We start from the raw sequence: 20013 nt of genomic DNA, 5'->3' as shown, positions 1-20013 counted from the left end.
CCTTACAGTCATGCAAGCCTAATGTGTAAATGTTCTGGCTTACAAATGCAATTACAGTCAGATGCTGCTTTAAACAAAACATCTTTGTTCAGCATGGAAAACCTCTCCTTAATACAGGAAAGATTTATTCTCTGTATAATGACAGAACCCCACTCTTTATTGATCAAGTGATCCACCACAACTCCACAAAATCATTTTAATGCACAACTTAAACATACTTTTCCAGTTGTTTATTTTTTCACTTACAAATTCATACTTACAAAGGGGATTTTATTGAAAATTGCTTGCAACCTACAAACAAAGAAGTGACACTTTATGCCCAAAATTGTTTGTCTGTGACTCTAAACCTTTCTGTTTGACAATGCAGGGTAATTTAATCTTAAGACATTTTTAAACTTGATTAACTGAAATACTTTTCAAGCCTGGTAAGGCCTACGCCAGGGTATTGGAGAGGAGAGTCCGACCGATAGTCGAACCTCGGCTTTGGAAGGAGCAGTGTGGTTTTCGTCCCGGCCGTGGAACACTGGACCAGCTCTATTCCCTCTACAGGGTACTCGAGGGTTCATGGGAGTTTGCCCAACCGGTTCACATGTATTTTGTGGACCTGGAGAAGGCATTCGACTGTGTCCCTCGTGATGCCCTGTTGGGGGTGCTCCAGGAGTATGGAATCAGGGGCCCTTTATTAGGGGCCATCCGGTCCCTGTACGAGCGGAGCAGGAGTTTGGTCCGCATTGCCGGCACTAAGTCGGACCTGTTCCCAGTGCATGTTGGACTCCGGCAGGGTTGCCCTTTGTCACCGGTCCTGTTCATAACTTTTATGGACAGGATTTCTAGACGCAGCCAAGGGCCGGAGGGGTCTGGTTTGGGGACCAGTGGATTTCGTCTCTTCTTTTTGCGGATGACGTGGTCCTGCTGGCCCCCTCTAGCCAAGACCTACAGCATGCGCTGTGGCGGTTCGCAGCCAAGTGTGAAGCGGCTGGGATGAGGATCAGCTCCTCCAAGTCCGAGGCCATGGTACTCGACCGGAAAAGGGTGTCTTGTCCTCTTCAGGTTGGAGGGGAGTTCCTGCCTCAAGTGGAAGAGTTTAAGTATCTCGGGGTCTTGTTCACGAGTGAGGGAAGAATGGAGCGGGAGATCGACAGACGGATCGGTGTGGCTGCCACAGTAATGGGGGCGCTGTGCCGGTCCGTTGTGGTGAAGAGAGAGCTGAGCCGAAAAGCAAAGCTCTCAATTTACTGGTCGGTCTACGTTCCTACCCTCACCTATGGCCATGAACTTTGGGTCATGACCGAAAGAACGAGATCCCGGATACAAGCGGCTGAAATGAGCTTCCTCCGTAGGGTGGCCGGGCACTCCCTTAGAGATAGGGTGAGGAGCTCAGCCATCCGGGAGGGGCTCGGAGTAGAGCCGCTGCTCCTCCACATCGAGAGGAGCCAGTTGAGGTGGCTCGGGCATCTATACCGGATGCCTCTTGGACGCCTTCCTCGGGAGGTGTTCCAGGCACGTCCCACCGGGAGGAGGCCCAGGGGACGGCCCAGGACACGCTGGAGGGACTATGTCTCTCGGCTGGCCTGGGAACGCCTTGGGCTCCCCCTGGAGGAACTGGAGGAGGTGTCTGGAGAGAGGGACATCTGGGCGTCTCTGCTGAGTCTGCTGCCCCCGCGACCCGGTCCCGGATAAGCGGAAGACGACGAGTACGAGTACTTTTCAAGCCTTAACAAATAAAGTTATTTCTTTATACAGAGAATTTATAACATTCAACTGAATATAAAGTACAACAAACTAACAAGCTGTGTTATTAAAACAACTGAGGTAGAGATACAGACAGTGATAATGCATAGTGACCTAGTGTGGAAAAATGGCACTTTATGCCTTCAATAAGCTGACTAAACTTGGGCCCTAAATTTGGTTCTATTAAGTTCTGTTTTTTTTTTCTTTTCTCATTACATTCAATTCTACAATGGAAACACATTATTTAAAATAAAAAATATATATATCAAATCATATGGTTAAATTGTTACATTTCAACAGTTTAACAGGAAAGTAACCCAAATTAATTGGAAATTATTTAATGTACTTAAAAAGCATTTTTGTAAAACAAGAACTCTTTATATACTAAATAAAAATTTAGACTGCATTATATGATTATTACATGGTCTGCAACAGTATTGCAATTGTGCTCTACCTAACTCACTCACCAATAGTGATGTCAAGGATTTTGTCCCCCTGCAGTTTCACATTCCTCTGCTCTAACACAGCATTTACTGAGTTTTTAAAACCTGATTTAATGTTCGAACAACATTTTACCCAATACACACGTCGCCTATTTTACTCAATACATATGTCTATAAAAACGTTTTAGTGAGCATGCATCTACAGGGGTTGGACAATGAAACTGAAACACCTGGTTTTAGACCACAATAATTTATTAGTATGGTGTAGGGCCTCCTTTTGTGGCCAATACAGCGTCAATTCGTCTTGGGAATTACATATACAAGTCCTGCACAATGGTCAGAGGGATTTTAAGCCATTCTTCTTGCAGGATAGTGGCCAGGTCACTACGTGATACTGGTGGAGGAAAACGTTTCCTGACTCGCTCCTCCAAAACACCCCAAAGTGGCTCAATAATATTTAGATCTGGTGACTGTGCAGGCCATGGGAGATGTTCAACTTCACTTTCATGTTCATCAAACCAATCTTTCACCAGTCTTGCTGTGTGTATTGGTGCATTGTCATCCTGATACACGACACCGCCTTCAGGATACAATGTTTGAACCATTGGATGCACATGGTCCTCAAGAATGGTTTGGTAGTCCTTGGCAGTGACGCGCCCATCTAGCCCAAGTATTGGGCCAAGGGAATGCCATGATATGGCAGCCCAAACCATCACTGATCCACCCCCATGCTTCACTCTGGGCATGCAACAATCTGGGTGGTACGCTTCTTTGGGGCTTCTCCACCCCGTAACTCTCTCGGATGTGGGGAAAACAGTAAAGGTGGACTCATCAGAGAACAATACATGTTTCACATTGTCCACAGCCCAAGATTTGCGCTCCTTGCACCATTGAAACCAACGTTTGGCATTGGCATGAGTGACCAAAGGTTTGGCTATAGCAGCCTGGCCGTGTATATTGACCCTGTGGAGCTCCCGACGGACAGTTCTGGTGGAAACAGGAGAGTTGAGGTGCACATTTAATTCTGCCGTGATTTGGGCAGCCGTGTTTTTATGTTTTTTGGATACAATCCAGGTTAGCACCCGCACATCCCTTTCAGACAGCTTCCTCTTGCGTCCACAGTTAATCCTGTTGGATGTGGTTCGTCCTTCTTGGTGGTATGCTAACATTACCCTGGATACCGTGGCTCTTGATACATCACAAAGACTTGCTGTCTTGGTCACAGATGCGCCAGCAAGACGTGCACCAACAATTTGTCCTCTTTTGAACTCTGGTATGTCACCCATAATGTTGTGTGCATTTCAATATTTTGAGCAAAACTGTGCTCTTACCCTGCTAATTGAACCTTCACACTCTGCTCTTACTGGTGCAATGTGCAATCAATGAAGACTGGCTACCAGGCTGGTCCAATTTAGCCATGAAACCTCCCACACTAAAATGACAGGTGTTTCAGTTTCATTGTCCAACCCCTGTAGGTCTGCTGAGGATCTCTGCACAGTGTAAGGGATTATGATTGATTATACATTTTTATCAAAATCATAATTCAGAAATAATACTTTCTAAACAAAAATAATTTCTTACGAGTGGAGATCAGAGATACCCTCTGGTGGTGTGATTATTGGGCTCACAACACTTAATAATTACAGTTACTTAATTATAATTAATCATTGATCATTATAAATGAAAACCACACTAAATGTCACTGTGTTATCAACTATTTTACCCAATTGTGTGGAATACTAACCTTATTTTGACAGATAATCACTCTTACACAAAATAAACACAAACGCTGTCTCTTTATCAACGAAAATGTATTAAACCAATAGTCCCTCTTGCAATCAACAATTCTGGTCAACAACTTTTCACCTAATTAAGCATGCACTATTCTACGAAAGTGGTACATCAATAACCAAAAATAAGGATACTTGCTGAGGGTAGATGGAGATCAAACCAGCAGTTTATGGAAGTTTATGGAGCGTCTGATTGACTTGGAATATGGAAAACACAATCAGTAGGAGGCAATGAGTTTTCACATAGGAAGCTCCTTCGGGAGCAACTTAGTTCTTTACCGGCTGACAAGCTACTCCAGCATACAGTCATAAAACCCCCCAAGGCAGGAATTCAGTGAAAAACACAATGGGCCATAAATGGTGAAACAATGGAGATGAACACGAGGCTCAGTTCGCTTTAACTCCAACTGAGTCAAAACACGGTGAATACGTGCTGAAGTTGAAATAGCAATCAGACAGTTCAACATAAACTTCCATAAAACACGGCATGCACCATACAACAAAAAAGAATCACATTGGGTTAAATGAATGGGGGGTCTAAATTACCCTAAGGTATCCTACTTTATCCCGCTCAGGTTATTTCTACAGTACCAACAGAAAAGAACGAAATTACTTGGTGTGGGGGGCACAAATCCGGGACAAACTCAAGAAAGGTCAACTTCTTCAACTACAGGAAAATATGATGGGGGCGTCGATTGGGACAAAAACAAACAAAAAAATCCTCTGCTTGGGTTTTTCTTACTTAATGCGCTATAGTCACGCCTTCAGTAAAGAAAATCTTCTTATCCCAGCAGATTTCTAGCTTTTTCAAGCTTCTCATGAGGTTGGCCAGTGATAAAGCAAAATCGGAGCATTCCACGAGCCTTTATGAAGCTCACCTCCTGTGACGTCAGAGCTGCGACGCCTGTTGAGCTGTGTAGCAGTGTTGCCACGTGTACGATAATTATTGTATTTGTACGACAATTTTGCTCTCTGTACGATGTGCGATCAATATTCCTAAAAAAGGCCAAATGTACGATAATTTGACCATTCCGTGAATGTGTGGTTGTAATCAGTCGTCATCAGCCTATCGCCAAAGTCTGTCGGAGTTTTTTTGTGAACCCTGAAGGCATCTGTGTCCGAATTCGGAAACAAATGCTGGAAATTACAGCCAATCGTGCTTTTCTAAATGTGACCTACGAGTGACGTGAATGCGTTTGCCTCAGAACAACGGCCATGATTGGCTGAATAGTCCACTGCGCCCGCCCATGATTGAGGAAAAGAAAAAAAGAAAAGAAGAAGAAACAGAGCCCGGCACTGTGGGGCTGCAGCTGTTGATAAATCCATTCCGTACTGACGTCACAAAGCTGCCAGTTACTGTTAGACGCTATTCAACACATCAACAGACTTGTTATTTTAGTTATGACGAGTGTACGATAATTTCCCTCAAAATACGAAAATGTTATGTCTCTAGTACGATAATCCTACATTTCTCACTTGGTAACACTGATGTGTAGTAGTTTGTTTGGCTAACAAAATGGACGATGACCCAACAACAGGAAGATGTTTGCTAATTTTTAGGACTAACGTTTGCTTGCTTCCTGTGTTTTGTTATGACTTGCTGGTAATTTGGCTTATATAATGTGTTGAGGTTCCAGTGATGTGTGTGGGGGTTTTCTTTGCTGTATATTGAATAGTGTTATAGCACCATGCTATGCTGTGTTCAGATCTCTTGAGACATAGCTAACACTTGGCTGACCGTACCCTTAGGATTGGGCTCATTATAGGTTTGTCTGCTTTACAATTATTTGCCATATGTGATGTCACCACAGGCAAGTTTTTGGATGGGTAAAAATATCTTCATTGAATGATATACAACAAAAAAGCAAAACAAATAAACTGACCTCGACATATTGTTCTTTAGGTGACAAGCTACAGTGAGTTAGACTGATTTTACAAAAAAGTCTGGGTATTAGCTTCAAATTTGAAGTTTAACAAAATTTTCATTTATTTTAGCTTAAACTCAAGATCTCTTTACAGTACAATAATTTAAACTGTTGTCTCCTTTAGGGTCTCCTCTCCACTATCATCAGCCCCAACGACCATCATCTCTTGTGTCCCACCAACAGCACTACCATTTACCCTACATGGGCCAAACTCACTTCCCATTCCCATATCCAGGGTCTCCAAAACCAGCAGGGCTGCATCCTCCCCTTACTCGTGTAGCCAGCAACCCTACCTTTCCTTCTGTTCCTTCCTCAACACCCAGCTCTCCCAGTCCAGTGAATGAAACCCCCAGTCCCACAGTGGAAAGCGTCACCATGTCCCCACCTGCACCACAGCCTCCCAACATGTGGCCCTCCCACACTCAGCCATTGTTCTCCTTAGCTAATGTTATCTCTATGGCCATGAGTATGGCTCAGTCTTTTATTCCCCCTCCAAACCTGCCCACTCAGGTGATGCCCTCCTATCCGGGCTTCCACCCTCAACTGCAAGGTCCCATGGCCCCTCCATCAGGTTACCCATCCGTCTACCCTCACCATTACCAGACTCCACCGCCAGTAGAGGTCCCGTACCCTTCAGTGGGCATTCCAGCTCAGAACATCTACCACAGCCCAGAGCATGCTCCTCAGATGGATGGGCTTGGGTTTTACCAGAACAGTCATCCGCAGTGGCAGCATCCTATGGCCCTATCTTCCAATCCTTCCACTCCTCCACAGGTGACTCTGGAGTCCCTGCAACAGGTCCGACTAACCGGTTCCCCCATTCCACAGAAGGAAGATGGCAATGTGGCATCATACTCAGCCCAGGTTCCACCTCAGCTTCAAACTAGAACAGAAGTATCCAGATCAAAGTCTTCATCAGATGCTTCCCCGTCACCACCAGCGAGCCCAAAAAACACTGTGAGAGTAAAATATTTCACTTTATTTCAGAAACACACTGATTAGGGATAACACTATGACCAGTATTGATACTACAGGTGGTCTGCCGCCAAGCAGTACAATAAACTCTGATGCCCTGTGCATTCTGACTCCTTTTTATATCAAAACCAACATTAACTTCTACAGTAGCTCATCAGTTGGATCTGACCGCATGGGCCAGCCTTTGATCTTCTTGTTTATCAATGCACTATGACCTAGTCACAAGTTCTTTCCAATTTTGTTAGATATGTTATGCCTGCTCAGAGAAGGTTTTTATTTCTGCATTAGAATAAAAATGAGCGATGCACCAAAAAATTGGCATGTGACCATGTATCTTTTTTCTAACCTGTGAATGCTCTATAGCTAAGTGCCACCAAGTCTCATTAACAATCATTCCTCATTGTTACAGTTATAACTATATGAAACCCAATTCTTGAAAAAAGTAGACTCAAAGTTAGCTATTTTCAAAAAAGTCAAAGAAAGCAAAAAGTTAAGTTCTTATAAGCTATTTCAAAGGAAACTATTTTCTATGGAGGCATGTTAGCTGATCCTTTTGGCTCTCGCTTAACTTAAACAGAGAGAGACAGCAGATATCAGAGAGGCAAAATGCTGAATTAGGAGATCTCGGAGTTTAGGTAATGGTCTCCTACATGCAGAAAGTGTTTTTTACACTTAGCACTGTTAGTGTGTACAATGTTACCAACTGCTAATATAAGATGATAATGTGCAACCTTGCCTCCGGTTCAGTTATAAATAAATACTGAGCTATTACAGAAGTTTCCCTAAAGATTTTTGTAAACCTACAATAAAAACATGATTTGACAGTTTGACATGTCTGGCAGAGAATCAGTTGTTTTTCCTCTCAAATATTAAGTTGAACACTGCTGGTATTTTCTTTTTATTTATGTTGTTGAAAATAAGGTAAACATTTTGTAATATGGCACACTTCCAGATTTGTAGGTTTGCAAAATGACCAGAAAAATCAGAATCAGACGGGCAGAGGTTTCCAAAACCAGCGCTGCCACAGAATCTCTGATCAGAACAACTCTCATTACAATAGAGAAAGTATTTATGAGCTGGTAATTCTGATTACATTTGGACTGAACTGATGCCAGTTACAAGTTCAGGAGAGGTGCTTTATTTTTGCCAAAATTTTAATTCCTATCTGTCCAGCAAGCAAAAAACAAGCAAAAGGATTTTACTTTAATGTTGTTTTAAAGTGGAATGTTATTGCAATTTGTTTTAATCAGTTGTGTTTATATTTCTTCAGGTCTCCTCCTTCAGCAATCAGTTACACCCAGCTGGACCTGCAGCCAGTACCAGCAGCCCAAAGCTAAAAGCGTCTTCCACTAAATGTGGTAAGAGTTTTTGTGTTTGTTCTCATGTCGCGGAAACAGATCTCAGCATCATTAATACCCAAAATACGTTTTTTTTCACTACAGTCTTGAAGACCTGGAGCATGAAGTCCTGTACGATCTTTATGTTTACACCCCAAATAAACCAACTATAACAAATAAATACCCAAATTCAACCTTAGGCATTTGCCTCTTTTCTTACATTTTAAACACATCATGTACTTGGTTAAAAAGAAGGACTTGACGTGTCTTTAATAGACACTCGCTGTTGTTTTCAGTCCCTTTTTTTTGTCTCTGTGGATGTTATTAGGAGCTGTTGTGTAACCATGAGGCTGGATGTAATGTTCCATTCGATTAGAACACAGACGTACGTTTGATGGCTGCCCTACCCACTGGTGGTGACCAATCAGTCATCAGCTCAGCTCTTTACAGGCCTCTCCTCCCACGTTCACACCTGTCAGTATTTATACCCTCCCCAGAATCCCACAGCCAACAGAGCCCCTCTGTTTCACAGGGCGCAAACCCAGATACTTTGTTTGTTTACTGTAAGTAGGACCCACAGTGGGCAAACTACGGCACTGCAGATCTTAAACGTCTCTAATGAAGTGCAGATGTGAGCACAGATTGTTTTAATGTGGGTGACAACTTACAGTAAAGGAAAAAAATGTATCCAATTGTTTTAAGCTTTTAAAAAATATCACTCAACCAGGTTTTTATGTTAAGTGTTTCATATAATGATAGTTTAGCTTGAAAATTAATCGCCTCCCTTGAACTTTTTCTACATTTTCTCACATTACAGCCACAAACTACAGTGTGTTTTATTGGGATTAATGTGCAATGCAATTTAATCTCAGTATAAATCCGGCTGTTCTGTGATATACAAGGAACACAGAGGACAGGTCAGGGTTAAACAGGCCAGGCAAGAACAGCATTATTTAGAAAAGAATCCATGATAACTCTGGAGGAGCTGCAGCTATATCCAGCTCAGGTGGGAAAAATCTGTTGACAACTATTAGTTGTACACTCCAAATATCTGTCCCTTAGGGATGAGTGGCAAGAAGAAACCTATTGTAAGATAGCCAGAATAAGTCCTGTTTGCAGTTTACATCAAGCAATGTAGGGGACACATCAAACATATGGAAAAGGGTTCTCAAGTCTAAAGGAACAAAAATAGAACAATTTGGCCTGCATCCAAAATGCCGTATGAATGAAAATGGAGGCTGCTCATCATACTGAACACACTATCTATACGCTTAAACATGGTGGTGGCAGTATCATACTGTGGGATTCTTTTTGTTCAGCAGGGACAAGAAAGCTGTTCAAAGTTGATGGGGAAAATGGACAGAGCTAAATACAGGACAATCCTGGAATAAAACCTGTTAGAGGCTGCAAAAGACTTGACCGGAGTGGAGGTTCACCTACCAGCAGGACAATTCCACCAAACATGTGGCCAGAAAATTTAAAACAGTGTATCATTTTCCTTCAACTTCATAATCATACACTACTTTCAGCTGGTCACCTAAAATCCTAATAAAATCCAATGAAGTTTGCAGCTGATGAGGATGTAGAAAAAGTTCAAGAGGTAGTACTACGTTTGCAAGACCTTGTATTCATGGCAAAATGAAGAATGTTTAGTTTATAGTTATAAGTTAATGGAAAACAGACCCAGCTATCCTTAATTAAGTAATTATTTGGGAATAATTGATTCATGGTTATGTGTGAACTGATGATGCGGATAGTGTTTTTTTTTCTTGATTGGTTCTTAATAATCATCAAATCAGTCCCATAAAAACACAAACACTTTTACTATTTATACATGTCCAGTATGTTAATAGGTTAATGTCCCATCTAGATGTTATTAGCCTGAAACTTTAATCATGTTAGTTAGAAGAGTTCACATGAATACAATAAATACAATTCATAAGTCAAAAGCAAGTCCAGCTGCCTTTTGTTGAAGTACTTAAGGTTACATAAGAGTGGATATTTATCCAACAGACCATCATCGCTTCTGTACAGCATAATCACCTTGTCTTTTTGTAGCCCATCATGCAGGGTGATTTCTGCCAGAATCTTTTTGTTTATATTACTAACAATTCATTGTTTACTGTGGTGAAAATTCAATTCACTTAACTCCTATTCAGTCTAATGCAATCCAGTCATAAACTCAGATTCAGTTACATACATTCAACTTCAATTAATTTATTATAAAGTACAGTCAAATTCAGTTGTTCAAAAAAATATTAATAATTATAAGAAAGCCCAACTGGTTGCATCTAGTCCTTGACCTTTTAGCAATACTATATCCTGGGCAAGCATGTAGCAGCAGTGCAGAGGAACCATTCCCTTTAACCAGGAAGAAGCCTCTAGCTGAACCAGGTGGCAGCAATTTTCTGCAACCAGTCAAGGGCTGAAAGGCCTGTAAGGATTCACAAAAAACACAGAAGTACATATCTAGGTTTACTTTCTATGAGTAGAGAAAAAGAGACCACAGAGTTAATGGTAGCAATAGCCGTCAATGGTTTCATCAACAAAAGAAATGTAGCTAAATACAGAAGCGCCTGGTCAGGAGCGCTTTCTGTGAGAAAGGAAAAACAGAGAACACAAACATATTAGCAATAGCGCTTTCAGAAACACACATAAACACTGGGTCAGGAGTACTTTTTATGGGAAAGACAGAATAGAATACATAGATGATGATACCAAAAAGTGTGTCAACCATTTCATTAACAAAAGAAACGCTCCTAAACACAGAAGCACCGGACCAGCATTATATATTCTCTGTGGTTAACTACACATAGTAAACGGCAGGAATAGCTGGATCAATGGGTCTGTTTAGGAAAGAGACACACATAAGTAGAGAAGCACTGCATCAGGAATACTTTCTCTGGTAAAGACTGGTAAAAACTTAAAAGAACATACAGTTATTAGCAGCACAGTTGATGGTTTCATCAACAACAGAAACACAGCTAAACACTGAAGCACTGGGTCAGGAGTATTTTCTATGAGGAAAACAAAGACCACACTAGATTTTGGCAGCAACTGCTCTGCCCCGGGGAAAGGACAAAACTGCTCAAAGATGGATTGACGTCCGAGTCAATATTTAGTTGAACCACCTTTGTATCTTCACAAGCTTTGCACATTTAAAGACTGAAAATGTTCTACCTGTTCTTCTTTACTGAATAGTTTAGTGAAAAATAATGTGGTCCAGGTTTGAGACATCTGTTACTCATTTCATATAACTGAAAACATGCCTCTGGATCAAGGTGCTCCAGAAATGTATTTAACACGTTTTTTGTCTTTTACCGTCACAGATGTTAAGTCAGCACCTGTGAAGGTTGGAAGATTTCAGGTGACGCCTAGTGTTGACATTTTGGACTCCACAGTCCCTGTGGTTGCTGCACCACCTGCACCACAGCCAACCACCACCAACAACAACAGCAGCAGCACCCAGTCGGAGAGCAGCACAGAGGAGCTGGGGGGGTCTGAAACTAGCCTCAACACCTCCCTCATCATGTCCCCTCCTCAGCTTCATACCCAAAGAGGCCCCACTGGGGTTCTCCAGAAGGTGGATAGGCCAACGGGATGGGCTGTGAGCCAGCAGCAACATCAGCATCAGCATCATAACAGAGACAATGAGGATGAAGAGGGTGAGGTGTTAGGGGAGAGATCGAGGGTAAGGAAGAGGGTTAGGAGGAGGACTTGCAGCCTCAGCCTGATGGGGACCTCTGTGGACAGTGGGCTTTCTGTAACAGCCGCCGAGATGGAGGGGAGGCTGTGGGACGGAGCAGCAGGCAGCCCACAGTACAGCAACGCCCTTCACAACCTGTGGTTGACAACTTACAACCGCAGCGCCCCCTATCTGAGCAGTGATGACACGGACAGTGAGGACGAGGAGATGTTGGAGGAACTTCAGGAACTCAGAGAAAAGTAAGTGATGTTTCATCTCTGAACAGGCACTGAAAACAGAATGCAACCTACTGTAAATGCAGAATAGAAAAGGGAAAGCAATCTCATTGAAGGAAAAGCAGATGTAACCTTTCATGTGAGCTTCTGTACTTGGCAATATTTTTTGTCACATTTTATTTAAGTATTTTAAGAGACTTTTTTAGAGTTACTTCAACACTTGATTCCTTTTTTAAATTTACTTCTGCAACAAATATAACTAAATTTCAGAATAAGGTAAATGAACTATTCTTTACTTTTCACACAACTGGTTATGTTCAGAATAGAGGTGGAAAATATAGCATAAAAAAAGCTTATATTTAACTAAAAGAAATGCTTTTATTTTGAGCTACATCACACCACACTGAATCAGTCCAACAATTAATATATCAAACCTTTATCATTTATGCATATAGTTCATGAATGTCCATGCTTTCCATGTAGTTTAATACTTTCACTACATATTACATTTAAATGTCTGGTTTCTATTTATGACTTGTGAGTCAGACCATTTTTCACCTTTCTATGTACTGTAGGGGGATTTAGTTTCTTAAGAAGGATTCATATTTTTGCCCCACTTTTATATTTGTCTGCAAACATACTTTTTAAAGTGAACAAATACGTTCCTTTGTAAAAAAAAAAGTACCTCTCAGGGTTTCTAGCCAAAGGGATTGTATATGCGGCATAAAGTAGCCCTGCTAAAGAATAGCATCCCCACAGCATGAGGCTGCCACCACCATGTTTCACTGTGGAGATGTTGTGTTTAGGGTGATGATGTGGGGTCTATATACTAAATGGGTAACTTCTAAAGGCATCTGGTTGCACTGGGTTTGTTTAGGGCATCATAGTAAATGAGGCCAAATACAAATGCACACCGCTCTTTTCAGATTTTATTTGGTCTCCTCTGACCAGAGCACCCTATTCTACATGGTTGTTGTGTTTCCTACATGGCTGCAGGCAAACATCAAACTGGACTCTATCCAGCAATGCCATTTTTCTTTCTAATCTTCAGTCCTTAATTGCACTGCTTGTTCTCTAATGTTCTCAAACAAACCTGAGGCCTTCACAGAACAGCTGGATTTATACTGAGATTGAATTACAAGCAGGTAGACTAATTACCCAATTAGGTAGCTTCTGAAGCTAAGTTGCTTTGGAAATGATTTAGCAGTTATTAAAAAAATAGCATTTCTTTCATGTCCAATTTTTGGAAGAAAATACAGATTTTCTAAATAAATGGCTATAAAACAAATATTCTCATGCTGATATCAAAGGAAATGATGGCTTTTCTGTCCATCCAATCAATGCTTGAGTTTAATGTTTTAGTGCGGTGAGTGTTTGACATTCTTAGAACAGTGTTTATCCCTGAGGTGATAGATTGGGCTTTATGTGTACTGTTTGAGTTGTCCTGGGGTTTTTGGAACATACAGCTGCTCAAACCTATAAGAAATATTTATACACAACAAAGAGAGTTGAAATAAAATTTAAAAAAAATCACAATTTTTCAAAGATATTTTTATTCAAAACTGCCTTTGTAGCCAGGTAGTGAACACAACGTTGAACATGTTAGTTTTACTAAATATTTTTTCTCCACATATGGACAGCCTCAAGTGTTAAAATATATATATTTTTTTTAAGTTTCTAAATTGATTAATTTTAAATAAAGTTGAAAAAAAAATATTTATGTATCTTTAATTTATGAAGTACAAAATTAAAAATTAAATGTTGAAATCTCTAAGAAAAACACGAGTTGGGTTAAAATGATTTAATTATATAAGTACTTATTTATTTGATATTTTATTAGCTACTTCATTGAAATAATTCGAACTGTAACTATACTTGACCCCAACATCTGATTAGTTAAGCTGCACTACAGTCTGAATGCAGATCTATCACATTGTCTGTTGTAGCATTAGACCCACCCACTGACTTTAATGGCATGACTATAAAATAATATACAAAACTTTAAATAAGTCTATCTTTAACACAGAAAAGAAATTATTGAAATTTTTGGACATTTCACTGTTTACTTATATACTTTAACATAAAACATAGTAAAGTTTACTTTTAATGATTTATGTATACTTTTATGTATTTTGGTCGATCTATGCGGAGTGAAAGGGAGTTCACTTGTATTTTTTTTCGTCATTGACAGACACCTGTCGGAGGTTCAAGCTTTGGAGGCTGAACAGAAGAGAGAGATCGAGGAACTGTATGCGAGGATGGGGAAGGTTCCTCCTCCGGGCATCGTCTCTCCTGCAGCCATGCTGTCCAGCCGGCAGCGTCGCCTCTCCAAAGGGAATGGTTTCCCCTCATCTCGCAGGAACAGTCTGCAGCGTGTGGACATACTGCCTCTCCAAGGTAACATGGGAATATTGATCTAGTTATGCTGTATATGAGTTTAATATCTTAACACATTTAACGAGAAGCACATTTTGACCCAGGTATCATCAGGAGAAACTCTCTTGGAGGCAGCAGCAGCGGCTCTCAGGATAAAACCAGTAAAGGTGTCACTTTTGCTACCAACATCAGAATGGTGAGTAAACTGAACATCAGCTAAAGTTTACCAGCCTCCTTACTGCCCGCTTCATTGTTTTATTTTCACTTCCCATTTCCAGTAAGAACCTGGGCCAAGAATTCTGAATATCCAGACTACCTCATCTGAAGTGTGACTGCAAGAGGTCAAAATCCTTCAACCTTTTCATGGCGTACCAACCAACAAACTGCACCTCTCCGTCAGTGATCAGCTGCTCATTTACCTCACCGCCGTTCCTGGTGGAGCTGGAGTCGATCCTAAATCTGCCACAGTTCTCTGCTGAATTAGTCTCCCTCATAACAATGCAATGACGCGGTCAAGCGATGGTACCTTGTGCTGCAGAAGTGTGGCATTTACCATGAAGCTGACCCAGATTGACAGACTGCTGTTTTCCTGACTTGATGCTGTTAATAACACAGTAACAGAAGCCACAGTTAAGGTTGCTGTACTTTGTAATGAACTCACGTCATCTGCTGAATGAACAGTGAATATATTTTCATTCAGCAGGACAGAAGTTATTTACTTTCTCGGACTAATTGGAAGATCCTAACTGCATTTATTCAAATAGATACCATTAAGGCAACTAATTTAATGTCCACATTCTGGGGAGATTGAACAGTATAAAAATGTGACATTTAATATTTCTGTTGTACAATGTACTATCAAATGAGAAAGCTGGTGCAGAAAGCATTACATTATTTTAAATATTGTCTAGCTGGCCTAAATCGTTTCTAAACTACTGGCTTTCCTGTTGACTGTACATGTGTGCATAGCTGAATGCATTTATTCTAGAGTATATTTACAAGTTCAAAAGTAAACTAAATATTTCTGGTACCATAAATCCTTTTTGAGCAAAAAAATAAAACACACAAGGGCATCACTATAAATTATCACTGAAATACATTTATTTAGGTAATTCAATTCAAAAGGTTTAACTCCTATGATATAGATTCATTACACACAGATGGATTAAAGCTAATGGAAACCCAAAGTTCAGGTCTTCTGAAAATGTCAATTTTACAGAAGATCAATTAAAAACATTTATTTTTAAATCAGAAATGTTAGTTTATGTGTGTGCGCTACAGTATATACATTCAAAAATTCCCTGAAGCTCCTTTTGCATGAGTTATCGTATTGGCTTTGCTTCACAATCTTCTCAAGGTCTGAGGTTATCCCTGTTCCTTGTGCACAACATTTTGTTCCTTCCAAGTTCTCCAGAAGTACGTTTGGAGTCTTTGTGAATGTTATAAGATCTTCAAAAAAGAAATATCACTCTGTGTGCAATAAATCTATCTGGGAGTTCATCCTTTAGAGCTGAATTAATGAAATGAACTTTTACATTATATTCTAATTTGAGATGCACTTGTATATTATTTTATAGATTAAGCACCTTGTGCACTTTAGCAAGTTCTATAGTAATTCTCAGTCATTTAACAACATGTTTGTGGTTAAAAACTCAACAGTTCACGTGTCCCGCTTCGATTCGGATTGTGTTCCAAGACTCCAAACTGTGAATCTGTAGCTGTTGCCTTATACACAGGATTTTCTGGCAGACAAACCCCTAAAATGCATTAAAAATGTTGACTGTAAATATACAAACCATATTGCTTTCTGAAACTGCTGTCCTGCCAAGCTGAATCCGTGCCTTTCTCTTACAATGTCTTACTATATATTTTTATTCTAGATCAGATTCCATATATAAATACATTTTAAACAAAATAAATGCAATTGTAAATACTTTGGCTCTTTTGTCATGTTTACTTTACCAGTAGCACAGACAACTTTTGAAGATGTTACATTGTTCTGAATCTAGTACATTAGATTTGTATAGTACAAACACATTTTATCAACATAATTTATCAAGCTGATTCATGTGCCTTTTCACCAGTGTCACCAGTGTCCTCTTTCCTTTAAGGCCACTGTAGTATTGAAGTTAACAGACAGCTTCTGTTGTATTTCTGTTGATCAGAGATGGACAGAGATGTTGGCAAGAAATACCGTCGAGACCTTTCATGTAGGGTGGAAAGGCCCGGTTGAGGTCAGGGGATTAGCCTGTTCCACTGAAGAGAAGCTTAATAAAGCTCAAGACAAATCAAACTAACTGAAGCAAAACAACCACTCTTTAATACCCATTATCAAGACAAAACAAAGTCCTGCTCTGTCTCAAATAATAAAACAAACTGCAGCCAGGCATGGAATATGACTCAGTGGCATCATCAGTCCTCTCCTGGTTAAGTGCAGGACAAAGTACACGTCCATAAAGAGGCTGGCAGCCTGCTCGCCTCAATTGGCTCCAGTCTTTGGTCCCTTCAGTCTGGCACGCTTGGCCTCCTCATCGATCTCATCCATAATCCGCTCCTGGGAGACTGAGTAAAAGGTGTAGCCGTCTGATTTAAGAGCGACTGGTCAAGGCAAATATTTGTAATCAGAAGGAAAAACAGAGATTATGTGACAAAGAAATGAGCAAGTCCGCTTGGCATACCATGAAATGGGACGAAAGCAGAAACTGGTTAAAATTAAAAAAAGCTAGACATCCACCATCGTTCTGAACTACAGTGCATCACAAAAGTATTCATCCTAATTGAGCTTTTCCATATTTTTTTCAACTCGTTTCAGTGGGATTTCATGTGATCAAAATGATAAAGTGGAAGGAAAAGTACTTGTTTTCCTAAATGTTTTTCGCAAAAAAGATCAAGAAATTGTGGTTTTCCTTTTTATTCAGCCATATTAATTCTGATTCATAATAAACTAACTTCTGAGGTCTAGGAAGTTACCCAACTATAAATGATACTACCACCATTATGTTCTACCTCGGGGACGGCAAAAATACCCGAGACAGAGGCTTTCATAAAAAACATCAAAGCTGGTTGTGGCATACCCCAAAAAAACTTGCAGGAGCATTGAAGCAAACTGTGGCTGAATACAAATGCATTGCACTGTGCACTTTTCCAGTCTTATTGATAGGTTATGAAAAACTGTATCATGTCCCTTTATTCCAATACTTTGGGCATCTCTGTGTTGCTCTATCATATAAAGTCCCATTATTGTACATCAACATTTGCGGTTGACACAAATTTGGGAAAAAGTTCAAGGGGTGTACTTTTGTGACCCGACCCACTGCATGTAGAGAAAATATACTACACCAAGCAGAATGTCAAAGACTGTGCATATTCTCAAATGTTATTACTGGTCCTTCTCAAAATATTAGCATATTGTGATAAAGTTCATTATTTTCCATAATGTCATGATGAAAATTTAACATTCATATATTTTAGATTCATTGCACGCTAACTGAAATATTTCAGGTCTTTTATTGTCTTAATACGGATGATTTTCCAAAATCTCCTGATAGCTAGCTGCATTGACCCTGCCCTTGATAAAACACAGTGGACCAACACCAGCAGCTGACACGGCACCCCAGACCATCACTGACTGTGGGTACTTGACACTGGACTTCTGGCATTTTGGCATTTCCTTCTCCCCAGTCTTCCTCCAGACTCTGGCACCTTGATTTCCGAATGACATGCAGAATTTGCTTTCATCTGAAAAAAGTACTTTGGACCACTGAGCAACAGTCCAGTGCTGCTTCTCTGTAGCCCAGGTCAGGCGCTTCTGCCGCTGTTTCTGGTTCAAAAGTGGCTTGACCTGGGGAATGCGGCACCTGTAGCCCATTTCCTGCACACACCTGTGCACGGTGGCTCTGGATGTTTCTACTCCAGACTCAGTCCACTGCTTCCGCAGGTCCCCCAAGGTCTGGAATCGGCCCTTCTCCACAATCTTCCTCAGGGTCCGGTCACCTCTTCTCGTTGTGCAGCGTTTTCTGCCACATTTTTCCTTCCCACAGACTTCCCATTGAGGTGCCTTGATAGAGCACTCTGGGAACAGCCTATTCGTTCAGAAATTTCTTTCTGTGTCTTACCCTCTTGCTTGAGGGTGTCAATAGTGGCCTTCTGGACAGCACTCAGGTCGGCAGTCTTACCCATGATTGGGGTTTTGAGTGATGAACCAGACTGGGAGTTTTAAAGGCCTCAGGAATCTTTTGCAGGTGTTTAGAGTTAACTCGTTGATTCAGATGATTAGGTTCATAGCTCGTTTAGAGACCCTTTTAATGATATGCTAATTTTGGGTTTTCATGAGCTGTATGCCAAAATCATCCGTATTAAGACAATAAAAGACCTGAAATATTTCAGTTAATGTGCAATGAATCTAAAATATATGAATGTTAAATTTTCATCATTACATAATGGAAAATAATGAACTTTATCACACTATGCTAATATTTTGAGAAGGACCTGTATAAGTTTAGGATGATCAACAGAAAACACCCTCTCTCACCCTCAGCTGGCTAGTTGGCTGAAAGAAAATTTATTTATGCTTTTGTTTTATGTCATTCATATTACAATGTATTTTTAAGAGAATGATAATCTCTCTGCTACTGGAAGCAGGAGAAGAAGAAAAAATCCCTTAAACACTATTATGGTCGGGATAAACATGACATTTAAAACAGATTTTGCTCAGCCAAATTATATTTTAATATAAATCTTTACCAAAGGGTTTCTGCATGCTTGTCTTCTAAATGCTTTAAGTTGCTGCTCTTCCTCTGATGATATGAGTATCACAGATTTATGTATTATTTGTGTTCTTTATTTCAATTTACCCATCTTTTGACAATTTATGTTAACTAAACATTTTACAGTAATTGTGTTTCCAATAACCTGTGATGCCTTCAGGAGACACATTAAACAAAAATACCGCATTGATTTTATCAAAAGAGCTGCTAATAAAAACATTTCCATGCAAAGTCAGTTAGATAACCAGCCTATCAAGACAGACGCAAATTAAAAAACCTGTGAAATCTATGAAAAACCTAAGTATTTACTACTTCCTTCAGTTTTTTTTTTTTTTGTTTTTTTTTTTTGTATAAATTGCCGGTTATGATTTAATGATTAATTAATTACTACTAAAGGTCACTATTGTCATGCTGAGTAATATTAGCATGCAAAGCTAACATTACGTAGTTCACCTTGCAGTTGACGTTAAGGATACAAATACCCAGCACAAGCGCTCCTATCGCAAGTCCCGTCACAACGTTCCGCGTCCGGAGCTTTGATGTTTTCATCTTCCACTGTTCCAGCTCCACCTGCTTGATAAAATGCATCTGTTCTTGTGAAAGACTCTCTTTGGTTGGATCTATTCTGGTGGCGAACGGAGAGCCAGACTTCAGAGGTTCCTTGTCAGCCATGTCTGCGGTCAGTGGAGCGTCACGGGCCGGTTCGCAACCAAGTTGCCGACTTTCAAATCATCTGCTACGACAATGCG

At 40.4% G+C, this 20013-nt stretch overlaps 2 protein-coding genes across 5 annotated transcripts in view; one reads left to right on the top strand and one right to left on the bottom strand.

Annotated features, from left to right (window-relative positions):
* The window catches only part of wnk4a (WNK lysine deficient protein kinase 4a), a 75443-nt gene extending 59012 nt beyond the window's left edge, over window positions 1–16431 (top strand). For 3 of the 4 annotated variants that reach the window (XM_047377229.1, XM_047377231.1, XM_047377228.1), the window contains 6 exons: window positions 6014–6846; window positions 8135–8222; window positions 11531–12146; window positions 14314–14519; window positions 14603–14694; window positions 14777–16431. In XM_047377229.1, coding sequence (XP_047233185.1) covers window positions 6014–6846; window positions 8135–8222; window positions 11531–12146; window positions 14314–14519; window positions 14603–14694; window positions 14777–14779 — 1838 coding nt within the window. In that variant the 3' untranslated portion in view covers window positions 14780–16431. Of the gene's footprint in view, window positions 1–6013; window positions 6847–8134; window positions 8223–8306; window positions 8401–11530; window positions 12147–14313; window positions 14520–14602; window positions 14695–14776 lie in introns of those variants that run through there. The other variant, XM_047377232.1, reaches the window with a different exon arrangement.
* A 1-nt stretch (window position 16432) lies between these two features.
* Window positions 16433–20013, bottom strand: LOC124875223 (cytochrome c oxidase assembly factor 3 homolog, mitochondrial). The gene is made up of 2 exons (XM_047377233.1): window positions 19741–20013; window positions 16433–17081 (listed from the first exon to the last, which is right to left on the bottom strand). The coding sequence occupies exons 1-2, from the start codon at window positions 19934–19936 to the stop codon at window positions 16978–16980; spliced, it is 300 nt and encodes a 99-aa protein (XP_047233189.1). The 5' UTR covers window positions 19937–20013; the 3' UTR covers window positions 16433–16977.

The sequence above is a fragment of the Girardinichthys multiradiatus genome, chromosome 10, assembly GCF_021462225.1.
Source record: "Girardinichthys multiradiatus isolate DD_20200921_A chromosome 10, DD_fGirMul_XY1, whole genome shotgun sequence".
NCBI lineage: Eukaryota > Metazoa > Chordata > Actinopteri > Cyprinodontiformes > Goodeidae > Girardinichthys > Girardinichthys multiradiatus.
The sequence above is the reverse complement of the archived record's forward strand: the minus strand, read 5'-3'. Positions and strand labels throughout refer to the sequence as shown.